The following is an 18,284-nucleotide window of genomic DNA, read 5'->3' on the forward strand; positions in this document are numbered from 1 at the left end:
GTAATAGTCCTTACAGCTCTCTGAGACACAAGAAGAAGCTACAGATACAAGTTTAGTAGTACAGAAAGAAGGGAATGGAAATCTGCATGTACGAGTGTTGCCCCGCATGTCACTTTCAGAGTGGAATGGCATCAATGCGGAGCAGTACAGCACCACCTTGGGGCATGCAGAGGTACTATGGAAAAGTTTACCGATCCAGCCTGAAGCTTGGGGAATATTTAACGGGTGAGGAAACTGCAGGAAGAAGTCTCTATCAGAAAAAAAACAAGTAAAGATTGAGTGTGGGGGTGCATCTGCTCTAGATTCTGGAAATGCATGAACTCTTCACACACTCAATCATGTGTAATATGGGGTGAAGACGTGTAGGCTCCCGGCTCCGGCAGCTACCTTTCCTCCGCGCTGATTATCCTGCATCTTATCCTGTAATTTTGGTGGCGGAATGCGCGCCACGTTGTGCTGACTCGTATCGACTTTCCCGGGCCCCTCAGCTCGCCCGGCAGCCGGAGATAACTGAGTGAAGACGTCGAGCCCTGGCCCCGGGACTACGCCACCGCACGTCCCCGAGTCTGGAAGGCTGAGAGGCGGCCGATCTGCCTGGGATTCGCTGATGCTGTGAGGGTGACACTCTCCTCCCGACTCGGACCCCTTGCTGTGCAGCCTGCTGAGGAACGCCGCGACCGGCGCCCTGTGATCTATTACCCCTCAAGATGCATTTCGAACAGAGCGTCTTTGTCTGAGGCTGGTGGAGAGAGAGAAGGAGCACGCGGCCATGTTGGGATGATGTTTGATGCCTGCCCCCTCGGCCTGGTGTGCGGCCGGTAGCCCCGCAGTCCCCCGTGTTGACGGCTCGTCCTTCCTTGATTTTACGTGCTTGGAGCCCTGTGCTGCTGTTGGACCGCGCTACACTCGCATTGAAGTTTGCGCTGTGCCTCGACCACCAGGATGGGGTCTGCTGCCTCGGAGAATGGGGGTGAGCACCCGTCCCTGTTTGCCGGTGATGTTGCCCGAAGAGAACTGGGGGCCAGTTTGCTCGTTCCTCTCCGGGAACGTGACTGCGGGAAGCCCCAATCACCGCTCTCTTACAAAACTATCCTGGCCGCCCTGACCGAATTTAGGACGGAAATGAGGGTGGGTTTTCGAGCGCTGAGTGATTGCCTCGACACTATGGCGGCCGATCTACGGAGGGAGCATACTGCGGGGGGCCGGCCGACCCTGAAACTGTCTCCATTTGAACCTACGAGGGGTACAGTGTCGCTCTTTACTGGAGGAGAAGCCGTGACTTTCCCTGTCTCTATGGATGCCTGCCACCGGCCGACCAGTGTGTGTGTTTGCGATACTTTGTTTCCTTTGCCTCCGGGGCTTGATACTCTGCCGCCTGAAACAATGTTACTGCCTCATGCCCGGGACTCGCAACAGCTGTCCCCCTCGGTGGTTTTCCTATTGTTGCCTTCAGCCTGCGCTCCGGAGACCCCATATTTTCCTGATGGACTATGGAACTTGATTGCTCAGGACGAAGGATTTACTGGTGACGTTCGATGGCCATTTTGTGGGACTGCTTTATTCTCCTTCAGTATGCGGCCATGTTGGTCCTTTGTCTGGGTGGGGGTGGGCCTTCTTTGTGTACTTCGTTCTGGGGTCTGTACTAGGTCGGGTCAGGGCTAGGTTCTATTTACGCAGTCGGTTGCTTGGCTGGTTGGACCGGGATTGGGAGTGGTATATACTTGTTTAAGTCGCACACAATATACTGACTTTCCCCTAACTGTTTTTGTATTAATGCCTGATTCTTAGTAGTCGCAAATTGAGTGGGGATAGTGTTCCTGACTGAAGGACTGGGACTGTTTGGATTTGCTCCTCCTCCCGCTTCCCTGGTAGTTTTTGGGAGTCGCAGATTAGAATGGTCTAGTCTCACTCTCTATATCTCAGAGTGTATATTTTTATTATTTTCTTCTCTTTCTTTTCTTCTCTTCCTTTATTCTTACTACATTTCGGGTTCTTTATGGGGCGACAGGCACATTGTCGGGGGGGGGGGTAGGCCGTAGCCTCCGCATTGGTGTAGGGTGGGGGGGTAGATTTTATTTCTCTTATTTAGTTTCTATGGGCCTTTTTTCTCACTTTTCTGCGCTTTCTTGTACTGTTTTCCTTTCTGGGTCTGTGATAGAGGATGGTTGGGAGTGGGTGGCGCTGGGAGTGGCACGAGCTTGGTTCCTGTTGTCTGCTTTGTTTTTCTATTGTATTGCTACTCTGATGGGGTACTTCACGCAATTGTTGCTATTATTATTGCTGCCTACTCATGTGGGGACTACTGTACGGACTCGGATCTCCTTTGCACCTATCCTTCCTTGATTTCTGTTTAATCCGAAAAAACTAAAAATTAACCTTTACTTCTCCTTCCCCCTGGCGACGTGATTTTTCAGTATAAATGTTATTAATCGCTGCTATATCGCCTGACACCATTGGGGGACCGTATTGTTGGCACCTGCGCTCAAAACTCTTGTGGCCGGCCGGATGGTTGTAGGCCCGTATTTGTCTTTCTGCAACATGCGCAATAAAGGTTTTCAAAAATGTAAAAAAAAAAAAAAAAAATCATGTGTAATATGAGTTGAACCATTCCCAATCTAGCCCCATAAAAAGGTCTAAAAGAGCGAAATATCTTGGAGAGGAAAAGACCAAGTATAAACAAATTCATATGCATGGCATACTACAGAACAAGTGAGACAATATGAAATGCGTAGGGAAGAATGACAGCAAGTATCAAAGATGAAGAGCATCCATACAACAACAAAATGAGTTCAGTGTATTCTGAACAGTCTGCACATTCAAGAAAATCTAAAAGTTAATTGTAATCACATTCTACATACCGTCATATTATACAGAAGGTCTCCATTATGAGAATTCCACACTTTTATCAAGTGATTATTTACTGCAGTAACAACATGGGTATCGTATCGATCCCATGCTATCATTGTAACTTTTGGCTTCATGAACTTGTCATCCTCATCAGAGCATGGTTCACTGTGGAGAAAAAAAAGTAGATCACATAACTACAACCAAATTACAAAAGGTTGTCAAATAGCTGAACAAGAAAACAAATTAATACTATGGATCAGGAAGTCAGCCTTTATTTTTTTCATATCTTTTGAAAATCCTGTTGCACAAGAAGGCTGGCCTACCAAACAGCTCTTAGTAATACCCTCTAAACACGTGGACTCAGTGCCTCAGAACACATACCATGCTCCACTTGAAATGAGTTACTTACCTGTAACAGCAGTTATCCAGTATTGGTATCTTTCATAGATTCACATGCCTGAATCATTCCCCGTCGTCGGGGTGGGAGTCCCCGGTAAATAATTATAGTAATGTCACATAGACATATACTTAGTACTAGGCCAGAGGCCTCACATTAGTAGCCTATCTAGGTCCTTATGTAAAAAGGACCAAACTTTGGCTAGGAGCCAATCAGCTACTATCACCCTCCTCACCTTCCTGGAAGGAGCCCTAGTCCCTCAGATTTTCGTAAGCGTAGTGCTAAGTAGTACCTACTGAGAGGGTAAAGGTGAGCCCTTCCAGGGGAGGCGGGTGGGTTGCATGTGAATCTATGAAAGATACCAATACTGGATAACTGCTGTTACAGGTAAGTAACGCATTTCTTATCCAGTATTATGGGTATCTTTCATAGATTCACATGCCTGAATCAGAATAGCAAGCAATAACGAGCACATTTCGCATAATACATCAATAAAGACATAATAATCTTATCATAAGTTGTTACACAGATTATATAATACTCACAACCTGATAAGAAATGTGCGATAAATTACCTGGAAGGTGGGATGATAGGAAGAAGGCTCACCACTAATGAAATAGATGACGTAGGACCGCCTGTCCCACTGCTGCATCCTTCATAAGTTCAGAATCCAAGCAGTAGTGCTTGGTGAACGTATGTGGTGTCTTCCATGTCGCCGCTCTGCAGATGTCGACAATGGGTACCCCAGCGAAGAGCGCCATGGATGTGGATACCGCTCTAGTGGAGTGTGCTCGAACCTTTGAAGGCAGAGGATGGCCCGCCTGTTGGTGACAGAAGGCGATGGCCGCTGAAATCCATCTGGAAATGCTCTGTTTTGTCAATGCTAGGCCTTTCCTGGGCCTGCTAAATGCAACAAACAGTTGGTTGGACTTCCTAAATTGCTCCGTCCTGTGTATGTAGAATTTGAGACATCGTTTGAGGTCCAATGAGTGTAGAGATCTTTCAGCCGCAGATGATGGATTCGGGAAGAAAGATCTCAGGACAATAGGTTCGTTGAGATGGAACGAGGACGGAACCTTCGGTATAAACTTAGGGTTAGTCCGTAGAATGACCCTGTCGTTCTTGAACTGGATGAAGGGGTCTTGCACAGAAAAAGCCTGCAGTTCACTCACTCTCCTTGCTGACGTGAGCGCCAGTAATAGAGCTGTTTTCCATGACAAATATTTTAGATCTGCTCTGTGGATTGGCTCAAACGGGTGTTTCATTAGTTGAGCTAGTACCACATTTAGTTGCCATGTAGGTGGAGACGCTCTAACTGGAGGGAAAGTTCTGAATAAACCCTTCAGAAACTGTTTGATTAGTCTGTTAGTCCATAGTGAAGCTCCACACGAAGGTCGTCTGAACCTGGATATGGCTGCCAGGTGGACTTTTATTGAAGCGTGTGCCAGCCCTGAATTGGCTAGGTGGAGCTAGTAGGGCAGAATTTGTGCTGGAGTAGAAGTGAACGGATGTAATTTCTGAGCTCTACACCACAAACAGAACCTTTTCCACTTGAGGGAATACGTCTTATTAGTACTTTCAGCCCGGGCCCAGGCTAAGACGACTCTGCATTCCTGTGGAATATTTAAATCCTGGAACTCTCTGAACTCAGGAGCCAAGCCGATAATTTTAGAGATGTTGGATCCGGATGCTGGACTGTCCCTGGTTCATTGTGAGGAGATGTGGGCATTTCCTGAATAGAATTGGAGGTTCCAGCGATAGAAGGTGTAGTTCTGTATACCAGTGCTGGCGTGGCCACGCTGGGGCTATCAGGATCATGGTACAACTCTCTGCCTTCAGTTTCCGGGGAACCCTGGGGATCAGGGGAAACGGTGGAAAAGCGTAAGCAAAGACGTTGCACCATGTCATCGAAAAGGCATTCCCTAGGGACCTTTTCTGGGGAAGCCAGCTTGCGTAATGTTGGCATTTTGCATTCACTTCTGTCGCAAAGAGATCCAGGTGAGGCTTGCCCCAACGGGAGAACATTGAGTCGAGCGTCTTCTGGTCGAGCTCCCACTCGTGGCAAATGGAGCGCTGCCTGCTTAGCGAGTCTGCCAGGGTGTTGTCTACTCCAGGGACATACTCTGCCCGCAGAGAAATGTTGTGTTGTAGCAGCCAGATCCAAATTTGCTGAGATTCTCGAGACAACGTCCTGGATCGAGTACCCCCCTGTTTGTTCAGGTAGTGCATTGTGGTGGTATTGTCCGTCCTCACAAGCACTGGGGAGTTCCTGATTCGGGATAGAAATGCTCGAAGTGCCAAGCGCACTGCTCGTAACTCTAGCAGATTGATGTGGAGTTGTTTTTCTGCCACTGACCACTGACCGTGTACTTGCAGTCCTTGAAGGAACGCCCCCCATCCTTCCAGTGAAGCGTCTGTGGTTATCACATAAGGAGAGACTGGGAGTAGAAAAGTGAGACCCTTGTTTAAGTTGTCGCCCAGAAGTCACCATCTCAGAGCTTTCTTCATGACCTGAGTGACCTTGATCCAGTTGTCGAAAGATCCTGTACTTTGGATCCACTGATTTGTTAAGGCTTCCTGTAGAGGCCGCATGTGGAGGCGACAGTGAGGAATGAGAAAAATGTTGAAAGACATCATTCCTAGCAACGACTTGAATAGTCTAACCTTGACTCTCTTTTTGGTCTGAATGTGGACGGCCAGGGTCTTCAGCTTGACCTGACATTCTCTGGAAGGGAAGGCTTTCTCCTGTTGTGTATCCAACGTTGCTCCCAGGAAATTGAGACGTTGTGACGGTTGGAGAGTTGACTTTTCCTGGTTGAGTGTTAGGCCCAGATTCTCGAAGAGATGAAGGCAGGCCGAAGAGGACCTGGCTAGGCCTGTCCGAGTAGGAGCTTTGACGAGCCAGTCGTCTAGGTAGGGAAAGACTTGGTGATGATGCTGGCGAAGGTATGCCGCTACCGGAGACAGACACTTTGTGAAGATGCTTGGAGCTGACTTCAGGCCGAATGGTAAAACTCTGAACTGGTAGTGTCTGCCTGCCACTGCAAACCTCAGGAATTGTCGATGGCTCTTGTGAATGAGGATATGAAAATAGGCATCCTGGAGGTCTAAGGATACCATATAGTCTTTTGAATTGAGTAGGTGTAATACCTCCTGGAGGGTAACCATATGGAAGGACTGCTTCTTGAGGTATTTGTTTAGGTTTCTCAGATCCAGTATTGGTCTCCACTGCTTCTTCTCCTTTATTCTGATCAGGAAGAATCGGGAATAGAATCCTCTCCCCTTCTGACCTCGAGGAACTCTTTCTACTGCTCTTTTCTGGAGCATTAGAGAGAGCTCCTGTTGAAGTAGGTTTAGATTCTTGTGCTGCATAGGACATGGTGGGTTCGGAGGAGGATGCTCCACAAACTCCAAAGTGTGTCCGAAGCGAACTAACTGCAACACCCAACGATCTGTTGAAATTTGCTTCCAATTGTGAAGGAAGTTGGTAATTTTTCCTCCAACTACGAATTGTGGAGAAGAGGTGGAGGCCTGCTGTAGAAAGCAGTCATTGGCGTCTGTAATTGTCTTTCTTTCCTCCTTTCCTTCGAAAGAACGACTTGTTGTATGAGGATCGTCCTTGTTGCTGCCTCTGCTGATATTGAGGCTTGTACTGCTGGGAAGAGTTATAAGCGGACTTGTAACCTCGATAGCTCCCACGAGTCTGTTGCCCTCTACCTCTGGACCCTCGAAAGGAATTAGTTTTGTATTGCAGTGTGCCTAGGGCTTTCGCCGTGTCGGTATCCTTCTTAATACCTTGCAGCATGTCATCGATATGCTCACCGAAGAGTAGTTCTCCATCAAATGGCATGTCTAGAACTTTGGCTTGCACTTCAGGCCGGAATGCTGTGGCTTTAAGCCAGCCCTGGCGTCTCAAAGCCGCTGCTCCTGCCAATTGACGAAAGCCTGTGGAAGCGATATCCAAGGCCACATCGATCATCTCTGAAGCAGAGCGTTCGCCCTCCAGCAAAATCTTCTTAACTTATTTTTTCTGGTCTTCTGGGATTGCTCCTAGATATGGGGCTATATCTGCCCATATCTGTCGATTGTAACGACCTAGTAATGCCAGAGAATTTGCAGCCCTGACTGATAGGGCGGACATGGAGGAAAATCTTTTGCCAATGGCATCAAGTTTTCTCCCCTCTTTATCAGGAGGCGCTGTTATTGCCGCTGACGGGTTGCTGGACTTCTGCTGAGCGGCCTGTGATATTACCGAGTCAGGTTTAGTTTGGCCAGTTAAACATGCGGGTGCAGTGTCTGGGGCTTTGTACTTCCTTTCAAGTCTAGCCGGCACTGGAATAAGAGAGGAAGGATTTTTCATTATTTTAAGTCCTTGCTCCCATATATAATCGATCACTGGAATGGAGCGAGCGGATCTCTTGAAGGGTTCCTTAAAATCATGAAGGAAACAGTCCTGCGTTTCCGATGCTATTTGGATGTTGAACCTTGCAGCCGCTCTCCCTACTATATTATGAAATCCCTTTAAATCTTCAGGGGGTGAATCGTCCTGTACTTGGTCTGGGGATGCTGGATTCGGGTTGGCGTTATCATTAGAATCCTCATCATGTATTTCACCTTCCTCGTCTTGGACCTCATCATCTCTCATTTCTTCCTCATATTCATCCTCATCCGAAGAAATTTGAGGAGGTAACTTCTCTTGCTCCTGACGCACAACCAGCGGAGGTGGTCGCTGTCGATGCTGAGGAGTTGGCGCTTCCTGTTGTGCCTGTACTCCTGATGCAGGAGCAGATGATGGAAATCTTTGCTTATAGTCCGAAATTAGAAACTGGAGGTCAGAGACAATTGACGCTGGAAGGCACACCATAGGCTGAACAGTGGTATGTTCCCGAACTTCCTCTTGAAATGTAATCTCTTCAAAATCTTCACAGTCTGAACTCTCATGAACTTTGATGTTGAGATGAGAGGGACTGGATGCTATGGGAAACATATTCTCTACATCAGGATCTTCTGTTTCTAGAAACTGCGTTGGCAGCAGCTGTTGGACCTTGCTAGGTGAGGTCATCTCTGGTGTCACCAGACATGATGACATTTTAAAATGGGTATACGTATACTTCAATGAACGAGAGCCCTTAGATTGTAGATCCGTTGACATGGTGTCCGTCGACTGTAGAGCGTCTACGATTTTTGATGTTTTATCAGGCATTTTTATCGTCTACTGCATCAACGTCGTTGATGTCCTCGTCGACGATTTCTTCGTCGACGGTGGCGTCGACACTGAAGTAGTCGACGACGATGGCTTCGTCGACGGTCTCGTCGTCGACGGGCTCGTCGACGATGGTGTCGACGTCGAAGGTGTACTCGTCGACGGTGTCCTCGTCGACGATGTAGTCTTAGTCGACGAGGTAGTCTTAGTCGACGAGGTAGTCTTCGTCGACGGTCTCGACGTCGACGGGCTCGTTGACGATGGTGTCGACGTCGACGGTGTCCTCGTCGACGATAAAGTCCTCGTCGACGATGGGATCTTCATCGACGCTGAAAGCTTCGCCTTCGTCGACGATGAAGCAGACGTCGACGGGAGCGTCGACAGAAGCGTCGTCGACGGTTTTGTAACAGGAATTACAGAAGGTATTGACCTACCCATCGTCGACGATGTTGTAGCAGTCGATACCATTGAGAAAGAAGACGCCGTGGATGTCGAAATGGAGACTGTCGACATCGTCACAGGCAGGCCAGAAGACACCATAGCAGGCTTCTTGAAGTCTGTCATCTGAAGAGAAGGTTTGACCTTAGGATGACCCTCCATGGACTTTGGCTTCTTGTGAGGAGGCGCAGCAGACTGACCCGGAGATGTCTGTCGAGGCCTTTTAGGAGAGGAGTGGAAGCTCCTGAAGGAACACTCGCTCTCACCTGAGGAGACTAGCTGCTCTTTATCCTTCAGTCTCTGGAGCCACAGAAGCAGTCGCCCTTCCCTGTCCTTCAATGTCTTGACAGGGAGAGTGCGACAAATCTTACATTCCTTGGCAGAATGCTGAGGATAGAGGCAATACAAGCAGTCTTCATGCTTGTCCTCTATATTTAACCTCATTTTACTACAAGAGGCACAGGGTCTAAAAAGCCCTTTTTTAGGAGTAGTAGACATAATAAATACCAATACTCCTTTCAAAGCTGAAACTTGAAGAGATGATAGGGTAAATCCAAAGATATGGGAAAAAACCTGAGCAGAGCTCAGTGGAGACTCCCTTAGCACGATGTGCGGTAGAAAATCTGAGGGACTAGGGCTCCTTCCAGGAAGGTGAGGAGGGTGATAGTAGCTGATTGGCTCCTAGCCAAAGTTTGGTCCTTTTTACATAAGGACCTAGATAGGCTACTAATGTGAGGCCTCTGGCCTAGTACTAAGTATATGTCTATGTGACATTACTATAATTATTTACCGGGGACTCCGACACCGACGACGGGGAATGATTCAGGCATGTGAATCTATGAAAGATACCCATAATACTGGATAATTCAGTTGAGTTTGCCATACATATACATATGAAAATGACTTTTTACGCTTCAGCTCTAATGGCCAACATTCCTACTACTAGTCAATATAAAAAAAATTGTAACACTAGATTTTATTGAAGAACAGAAATGACGCTGGCTAACATAGCACACCCCAGCTCTTCTGAGAGAGAGTGGTCTTAGAATACAGTGAAAAATACACAAATATATATGTATATCCTGAAGAACAATCTTTTTACATTTTTAAGTACAAAAAATTTTTGTTGACGATCGAGAGAATCAGAATACAACCCTTCCCTTAGCTCTTCTGTTTCACTTTTGCTAGTAGAATTAATCCTGTTGGAGCAATTCCATCAGATGTTCTGCCAGTAACTGACTCAGACAACAGAACATGTCTTAGGGAGGTCCAGATCTAATAAACCAATATCTATTTCTTTTTATAAGGAAATACATTTTGCAGAATGTCTCCTCAATCCTTCTTCCTCCCCTCCTCCACTCGGTACTGTTGGAGAACAGATGCTGAAGATCATGGCTCTTGGTCTAAAGCTTTGTTAATTAATTAATTAATTAATTGTGGGTTTATATAGCGCTAGGATAGACTCCCGGAGGAGTATCTCCGCGCTTCGACCGCTGCGAAACCCTTCCTGGCTTCCCTGAGAGATGGTCCCTTAGTGGGTATCTCCAGGGTGAGACCAGGCATCCCCGGCGGTCTGGTGGGGCCGTTAGTGCAGATGAGGCAAGCTTATGCCCAGAGTTGCCGAGTGTGATCGCTGATCAGAGTGGGCACCGAGGCGAGAGAATTATCGAGTCCGCTGACCCTGGTCCAGAAACCTGCCGCGTCGGGAATCGAACCCTGGCCCGGGCCGTCCTCTGCTCTCGGGTCTGCCGCCTCTAACCGGTGAGCCACACTACTGCACTGTGATGGCAGTGTGATGCACAAGTTTGCACTCTACCTTAGCTATGTTTTTTTCATCGGTTTGGAAAATGGCAATATAACTTGTGCCTGCCTGGAAAAAGCTTCTACATCTATAACCTCCACTCTTTCAGTTCAACAGAACCTAAAGCCTTAGATTCAGTTTACATCTGTCTGCTCTCTCCATCTGTATAGGACCCAAAAGTAGAATTGAGCCTTAGACCTTCTCCAAGAATGCCTTAATAGCTCAACTCCATTTGCTACGTGCTTCACAGCTAAGCCACATCATTAACCAGTTGGAAAAATCTGTCCCTTTAAAATAATCTAGAGAAGAGCAACCTCAAAGGGACACTCTCCAAGAGAAAACAGTGTGGCAGTAACACTCCGTGTGAGTAATGTAAAAGTTACAATCTTTCTGGTGGATACTACCCAACTACAGATTCCCCACCTGTAGAATAATCTCAGGCTTCAGACTGGATCCAGAAACTTCAAAGCTTTAAAGTAACCGTGAGGGCTTCATATTGATGCAGAAAGGGATCTCTGATCTCTAACCCCCTGCACAGCAGTATCCAACAAAGAGCTGATCATCCAGTCAGATATATTTCGGCAATCACGGTAGAAGCTGACTACCTGCCTAGGATCCAACCTGTGAAGCTGCTCCTCCTACTCCTGGGGTGGGGCAAGTGGAAGATGTTTGGTAGGGTGATGGACTGACATAAGCAAAAGGGATGGGCTAACAGGCAACAATGTCTCAACAGGTACAATTTAAAAGACAATTACTAGAATGTAAAATAAATAACAAAAGGAAGCTAAGAAGGAAAGGAAAAAAACAAAAGTTGAATATCCCAATCTGTATTAAGAATTTTTTAGGAAAACCTTAATGTCAGACAGCAGTATTATAATTTGTTAGATGCAAGTAATATACTAAACATAAGAGAACACAAATTACTCATGGCGGTGTGAATGGCGCAAAGTGAGATATGATATAGTGAAGAGAACAACGAACTAATACAGTTTAAAATTGGTACAGAACATGAATACTATATTCAAGAATTGGCTGGAAACATGTTAAGGGCCAAGGAAGCCGTAGTTCTGCTGAGTTTGGTTGATGGTGTTTCAAGTCATCATCTAGACAGGATTACGTGTATTAGTTCTGGCATCAGCGGTTTTTCTTGCAAACTCGGCTGTTAGAGATCCTAAGTGTCTTCAACTACTTAAACTCTTCGGAACGGACTAGGGCCTTCAGATGAACCCTTCTAAATCCGTGTTGGTTCCACTGGCACCAGCGAGGGACTGCTTTGAGTGGCATACCACTATTCCTCTCTGCCTACTTATTTTTAAATACTTGGACATATGGGTCCCCTTGCACCTGGGCCCTTAACCTTCAATCCGTGGTCCAGAAAGCCAAAGCAGATCTCACTAAATAGCAGGTCCTTCTACTTAATGTCATGGGATGCATCATGCTGTACAAGATGATGATTCATCCGAGATTTCTTAAATTTTTCAGAATCTACCCCTGCACTTGGCCCTGGCCTGGTTTCTGGCATTGGATGGAGCTGCAAGGACCTTTCTGTGTCGGGGTTCTAGGTCGCGCCTGTCCCTCACACACAGTCAGCGCAGGCCTTTTGATTGTGTCCTTGGAGTGTCTAATTTTTATCTTAACTACCTGTCCTCACATCTGCTCATCATCCACAAAGGTTTCTATGGCGGCTGGTCAGATCATGCCTACCGCCAAGAACTCTGATTGCTGATTTTCCATCTCTTGCAAGCCATGCTTTATGGATCCCCGGTTTCTACTTCCATAGCTTTGGTGACTAGAGTGGTGTTTCTTGCATGGACGGCTTCACTCTGGCATGTGCAGTGGGAGGTGAAGCTTATGCAACAAACCCTTCTATGTCACAGTGCTTGGTTGGTGAGGTGGTAGCGCTCTGTGTTTTTCTTTCCTGGGACATTATCGGTATCATGCGCCTGGGGGATGTGTGGTCAGGACAGCATATACTCTCCTTCAAGGACCTGTAACAGAGGTATAACCTGGCGCATTCCCAGTTCTATAAGTAACCTTCAGCTCTGATGCGCTCTCCGCGGTCATACCCAGTTACTTGAGGCTCTCCTAGAATTTAAAACCCTGGAGGCAAAGCTTCTTATGGGACACCAGGGCCGAGGGGGAATCTCCCAAATTCATCATACTCTTGTAATCAGTTCCCCTGATTTCCTGGACCATGGTAGAGCCCGTTGGGAAAGTTGGGTGGGTCCCATGGACGATGAGTACTGGTGGGACGCTCTGATGGCTCCTCATGAGCTTACTATCTCCTCCCGTTTAAGGCTTTTACAAACATACTATTTATACTTTGCATACCTTTACCCAACCCACCTATGTCGCACAATCTCCCATCTTACTTCCGCCTGTCCCCTGTGGAGAACTGAACCAGTGCATTTTTATCACATGTTGTGGACCTGTCCAATGATCTGTCCGTATTGGACAGGGGTGACCAGGAGTTGTCGGATGTCCTTGGGTGTTAGGTCCCCCTTCTCTCCTGCTGATTTTCCTTGGTGTGTTTGAGGGTTATGGTGGAACGAGGGCCGAAAATGCACTCATGGGCACTGTCCTTCTGGTAGCAAAGCGAGACATTGCTGCACAATGGATGTCCACTACGCCCCAACTCTCGCGTTGGAGAAGGGGTGTGGATTGGTGTGCGCAGCAGAAGCCTCTGGTCTTCGAGGCTGCGGCAAAAAGCACAAGCGGGTATGGGGGAATTGGTTGGGTCCAATTCTGTCAGAATGTAATTACTAAGCCTTATCGGACTGTGCCAATGCTTTATGTGCTATGTTACTTGAGTGTTCTCACCCTGTGTAATCAAGATGCTTTATCATATGCTATTAAGCTATATGTGTGCCATATGCTTATCTCTGCTACTTTTGGTGGCTTAAATTTTATTAAGTCTGTTTATCCAAAAAATGAAAGGTGCTGGAAAGGAAGAGAGCGTAGGAGGAATAGGAGGCTGAGCCTGGATGAAGGGTAGGGTACACTCCTTTTCTATCTTCTGAAGGACCCACTGGTCTAAAGTAATGACCTTACAGGCTGGCTCTGCCTCTGTTTTGTCAGACCAGGTGATTTTGAGGTTGTTGTTACCTGGCTGGAACAGCTGCCGCTTACTAAAGAAGAAACCCTAGAAAACTTTAGAAAGCCCAGATACTGACAATCGTTCCTAGGGCTTGAGGCTGCTGCAATTCCAATGATTGGGCTGTGGTCTTGCTTGCATTAAATCGTTCCAAGGATGCATCAGCTTTGTCCCCAATAGCTTTATCGAAGGTTACGCCATTCAGGTTGGCATGTACAGTGGCTGAAAAACTGGCATGTTTACGTATAGAGATCAAGGTCTCCATGACACATTCTACAGAATCTGCAGTGTCCAGGACTGACTTAATATGGCATTAAGTTATTCTGTGGGTCTTTGACATCCTCCTGGAGGTGAACTTTCATTCCTCTGGAACATGTGGAGTAACTAACTGGGCTACGTACCATAAGGGATGCATACATCGTGCTAGAAGGCAGATAGTGCTCAAGGACTTCAAGGTGACGCTGCCCACCGAAAAAATCTTTTTGCCCCATGCTTCAAGTTGTTTGGACTATCTATGCGACAGAACTGATCGAAAGGTACCTACCACTTATCCGGTGGACCAAGAAGTCTGAATACTAAAACTTTCTGGTGACTGGTGTGCGGAGAGGAAGGGATAATTCCCAGGTTTGTGAAGGTAGCGTCTTGCCACCAATTAGTTTACCACTGGTGTTGGGCTTCGCCCAAGCTGCCATGACGGGTTATACTGATTCTTCATTGAAAGGAAGCAGGGGTTCAGAGATTTGTGCTGTTGGAAGAAGGACCTCTGTGAGGACATTCGTTTTGGCATCTACCAAAGGCAGCTGTTGATCAAGTACTTCGGCTGCTTCCTCGACGACAGGTGAATTTACATGACCTCTAGGTATGGCGGTCCAAGGGGGGCTACGATCGCTATTTCTAGTGAGGTGTCCAGCCCAGTGGTCGAGGAGCCTGTCAGCTCATACTGCTGGTCTTCATCGCCCATGTAAATATAGAGATTATGGGGATTTGTGTTTGACATAAAGAAATCATATGTCCTCTGCCTGTACTAGTCCTCTTCCAAGAGCCTCTGAGCTTCCCTCCAAGCTGCTCCCACCTCTTTAATGAGGTGGGAGCTCCAGAAATGGTGAAGACTGCGCCGGTGTCTCTGAATCAGACCTTGGAGGAGGCAGAGGGTGCAGCCTCAATGGCTTCTGTGGGCACCATGGGGGCTGGTGCCAATCGATACCAGTGTCAAAGGCATGAACATGGGTAGGAACAAAGAAGGGGCGGGGGACTCCAAGGGAAGTTTAAAGACCAGCAGGGACAGATTCCCCAAACATTTATGCAAAACACAAAGAATCCTCTGTTTTAGAGTGCTAGAATAGCACCAGAAGAGACAACAGCAGAGAAATCTTGATACTAGTGGGGGAGTCCTTTAATTCGGATGACATACCATCACCCACCAAGGTGGCATGCTTCATCATCTGGGATTCTCCTCTTGGCGGAGACTCCTAGCTCCGCCAAAGGGCTACAACTCCCTCACTGTGAGGGAGGAGCTCATGGATAATTTTAGACTCCTTCTCTAATAAGGATATACTAAATCCTAGAGATGTCGAGCTTTAAACTGGTTGGGCAGCGGGCACAGGGAAGAAAAAATAAACTCAAAATGTAAGGTAAGTGATGCTAAAACTAACTAGTAGGAGCGAAAAAAACTTTTTGGGGCTCATTCCTAGTGTCGGGATTAAAAACAGTGCACCTACAGTATGGAAAAGATAGATACTGCATGTGACAGATGAACCAGGACTACATTGCAATACCTGAAACGACAGGCCCCAGACCTGGTATTACTACAGGAAGCTCATATCCAGGGAACCTCTTACTGTCCACTCAATAGATGGGGCTGTAAGTTGGTGGCCCATGCAGGCTATGCCAAGGGTTCCAGAGGGGTGGGTATTCTCGTACGCAACTCCTTTCCCTTCCAGATACACAAGGATCACTCATGATCCACTCAGTAGATTTGTCACGGTCTCGGGCCAATGGGAGGGTAGTTCCCTCAATGCGACTTCCCTATACATGCCTCCCAAACTTCACTCCCCTACTTTGACTGACCTGGCCCCACATTTATCAAAACTGCCGGAGAGTGACGTATTGGTGGGGGGGTGATTGTAACGCAGCTCCCAATGGGGATCTAGACTAGAAGCCGCCAGGATGAACCACCAGGGAAGCTGCTGGCAGATTTCCTTGGGGCTTTGGGCCTGATAGATGTCTGGAGGGTGTGCAACTCTGCTACAAACAATATACTTTCCTCTCCGGGGTCCACTGAAGTATGTCCCACATAAACTACATCTTTTGCAAAGCCAGCCAACTCTCCAAGTTTGGAGAGATCTCATTCCTTGCCAGGAGCATCTCGGACTACTACCCGTTAGTGGCATACTATGGACGCTCCCCCCCCCAAATGCGTCATGAAATGGTTCTTTACCCTTGGTACATCAGAGTGCCTGCGATTAGTTACAAACGGACAGACCACTAGTAATTATTTTGCTAAGAATGATTGTTCAATTGACTCAGACGTGACGTTATGGGAGGCATATAAAACGGTGATCCGGAGTAGGGCGGTGGGGGCGGTAGCAGAACATAGAAAAGAAAACTTGAAACAACTGGATGAGATAGAAAGTGAGATTGCCCGTCTCGAACGTGACCGCTTGACGTCAGGCACACCAAATACAACACACAAACTGTTTATAAAGCAATCTGAGTATAGAAACATCGCTGAGGATGCAGGTAGGGCCCAACACCGGGCCACTCAGGATCAGGTGTATAACATTGGTGACAAGGCTAGTATGCTGTTAGCGTTGCTCGATAAGCAGGAAGTGGCCAACAGGTGTGCGGCTGAGATTATAGACCAAGACGGCGTGAAACTGCAGGACAGAGCAGGAATTGCTGGAGCAATTGCCAACCACTTTGAGCGGGTATACACAGCCACACAGGCCTCCACTCATGCAGATGCTTAGAACTGCTAGCCACACTGTAACTACCCGTACTAGAACCCCAGGACATAAAAGATCTAGATACCGCCTTAACAAACAAAAAGGTATCCAAGGCGACTGGCACCTAGCAGTCCAGAAAGGCCATGGGCCCCAGTGGCCTCCAAATTGAACTCTACAAATCTAATGACTCTGCGACTGCCCTATTCCCCATACGGCTGTACTAGGAGAGCGGGACCAGGGGTGTCCTGCCCAAAACGCAGAGACTAGCCAACATTGTGGTCATACACAAAAAGGGTAAAACCCCCCCGAGCAGCGTAGCTCATACAGGCCTATTTCCCTCCAAGACCCAGAAGTTAAAATACTAGCTAAAATTCTGGCTCAGCCTCTATCATCCTGTCTTCACAAAGTGATACACCCAGACCAATCCGGTTTTATGCCAGCTAGGAATACCGCGCTGAATTTCCGAAGCCTTTAAGGAGTTCTGGGTAAAGCCTCCACAATACCGCAAGACTCCTTGATTATGGCTTTACACGACAAAATGGCATTCAACATGATTGAGTGGCCCTTCTTATTTGCCGCACTTGAAAGATACAGGTTTGGAGATCGTTTTTTGTCATGGATGCGTCTCCTTTATTTGATGCCACTAGTGAATCACGGTAAATGGAGGGCGATCAACAGAATTTGCATTGCAGAAAGGTACGAGGCAAGGTTGCCCCCTTTCGCCTCTGCTCTTTGCTTTGGCCTTGGGGCCTTTGGCAGGGGACTCAATTGGTCTGTCGACTGGATGCATAAAATCTCCCTTTATGCTGACAATATTTTGCTCTATTTGGACAGACCCCCGTTTTCCATCCACCGTGTAATGCATATATTTGCCCTCTTTCAAAATTACTCGGGCTATACTATTAATTGGGATAAATCCCTGGTCTATGTTTTGAGCGGGGAACGCCCAACTCTGCCCGCAGACTGACGTCAAGATAGTCACAGCCTGTTTTCATTATTTGGGAATATATATCACAGTCACTTCTACAGATTTCTACGATGGAAATCTCGCTCCGCCTCTGCGTCGCTTTCATGCAGACGTGCAGCATTCAAGAACACTACCCCTTACTTTACAATGCGGGCCGCCCTCTACAAGATGATGGCTCTTCCCTGTTTTCTCTATGCCTTACAAAACACACCCTATTTGGTCCCATCTCACTACTTCCACGCAATTGATTCTGAGGTACGCACTTTGCTTTAGAAAATGGTACACCCCGCATAGTTCTAACTAAGCTTACAAAAAGTTGGTACGACGGTATCACCCTGCTGGCCATTAGATCCTATTACTGGGCCTCGCAGTTGGTGGTTCTTGATCATTGGGTACACCGTCCCGTTACAAATCCGGCCTATAGGATGGACAGGCATAACATGTTTCCCACTAATTATTCAAGGGCAATCTATGGAGGGGTGAAACATGCACCCAGACATACCCCAACTTCCACCACAATTGCACTATAGCACCAGGCGACAACCGCCCTCGGGTGGAAAGCCAAAATTACACAAGTCACTGCTTGAAACAT

General features: G+C 47.3%; 1 protein-coding gene across 1 annotated transcript in view; it reads right to left on the bottom strand.

The window, feature by feature from the left end:
• BRWD1 (bromodomain and WD repeat domain containing 1) overlaps nucleotides 1–18,284 on the bottom strand; it is a 2,503,800-nt gene that overhangs the window by 1,993,754 nt on the left and 491,762 nt on the right. The window contains exon 14 of the mRNA XM_086935423.1: nucleotides 2,859–3,012. Coding sequence (XP_086791549.1) covers nucleotides 2,859–3,012 — 154 coding nt within the window. The remainder of the gene's footprint in view (nucleotides 1–2,858; nucleotides 3,013–18,284) is intronic.

The sequence above is a fragment of the Lissotriton vulgaris genome, chromosome 8, assembly GCF_964263255.1.
Source record: "Lissotriton vulgaris chromosome 8, aLisVul1.2, whole genome shotgun sequence".
Taxonomy (NCBI): Eukaryota; Metazoa; Chordata; class Amphibia; order Caudata; family Salamandridae; genus Lissotriton; species Lissotriton vulgaris.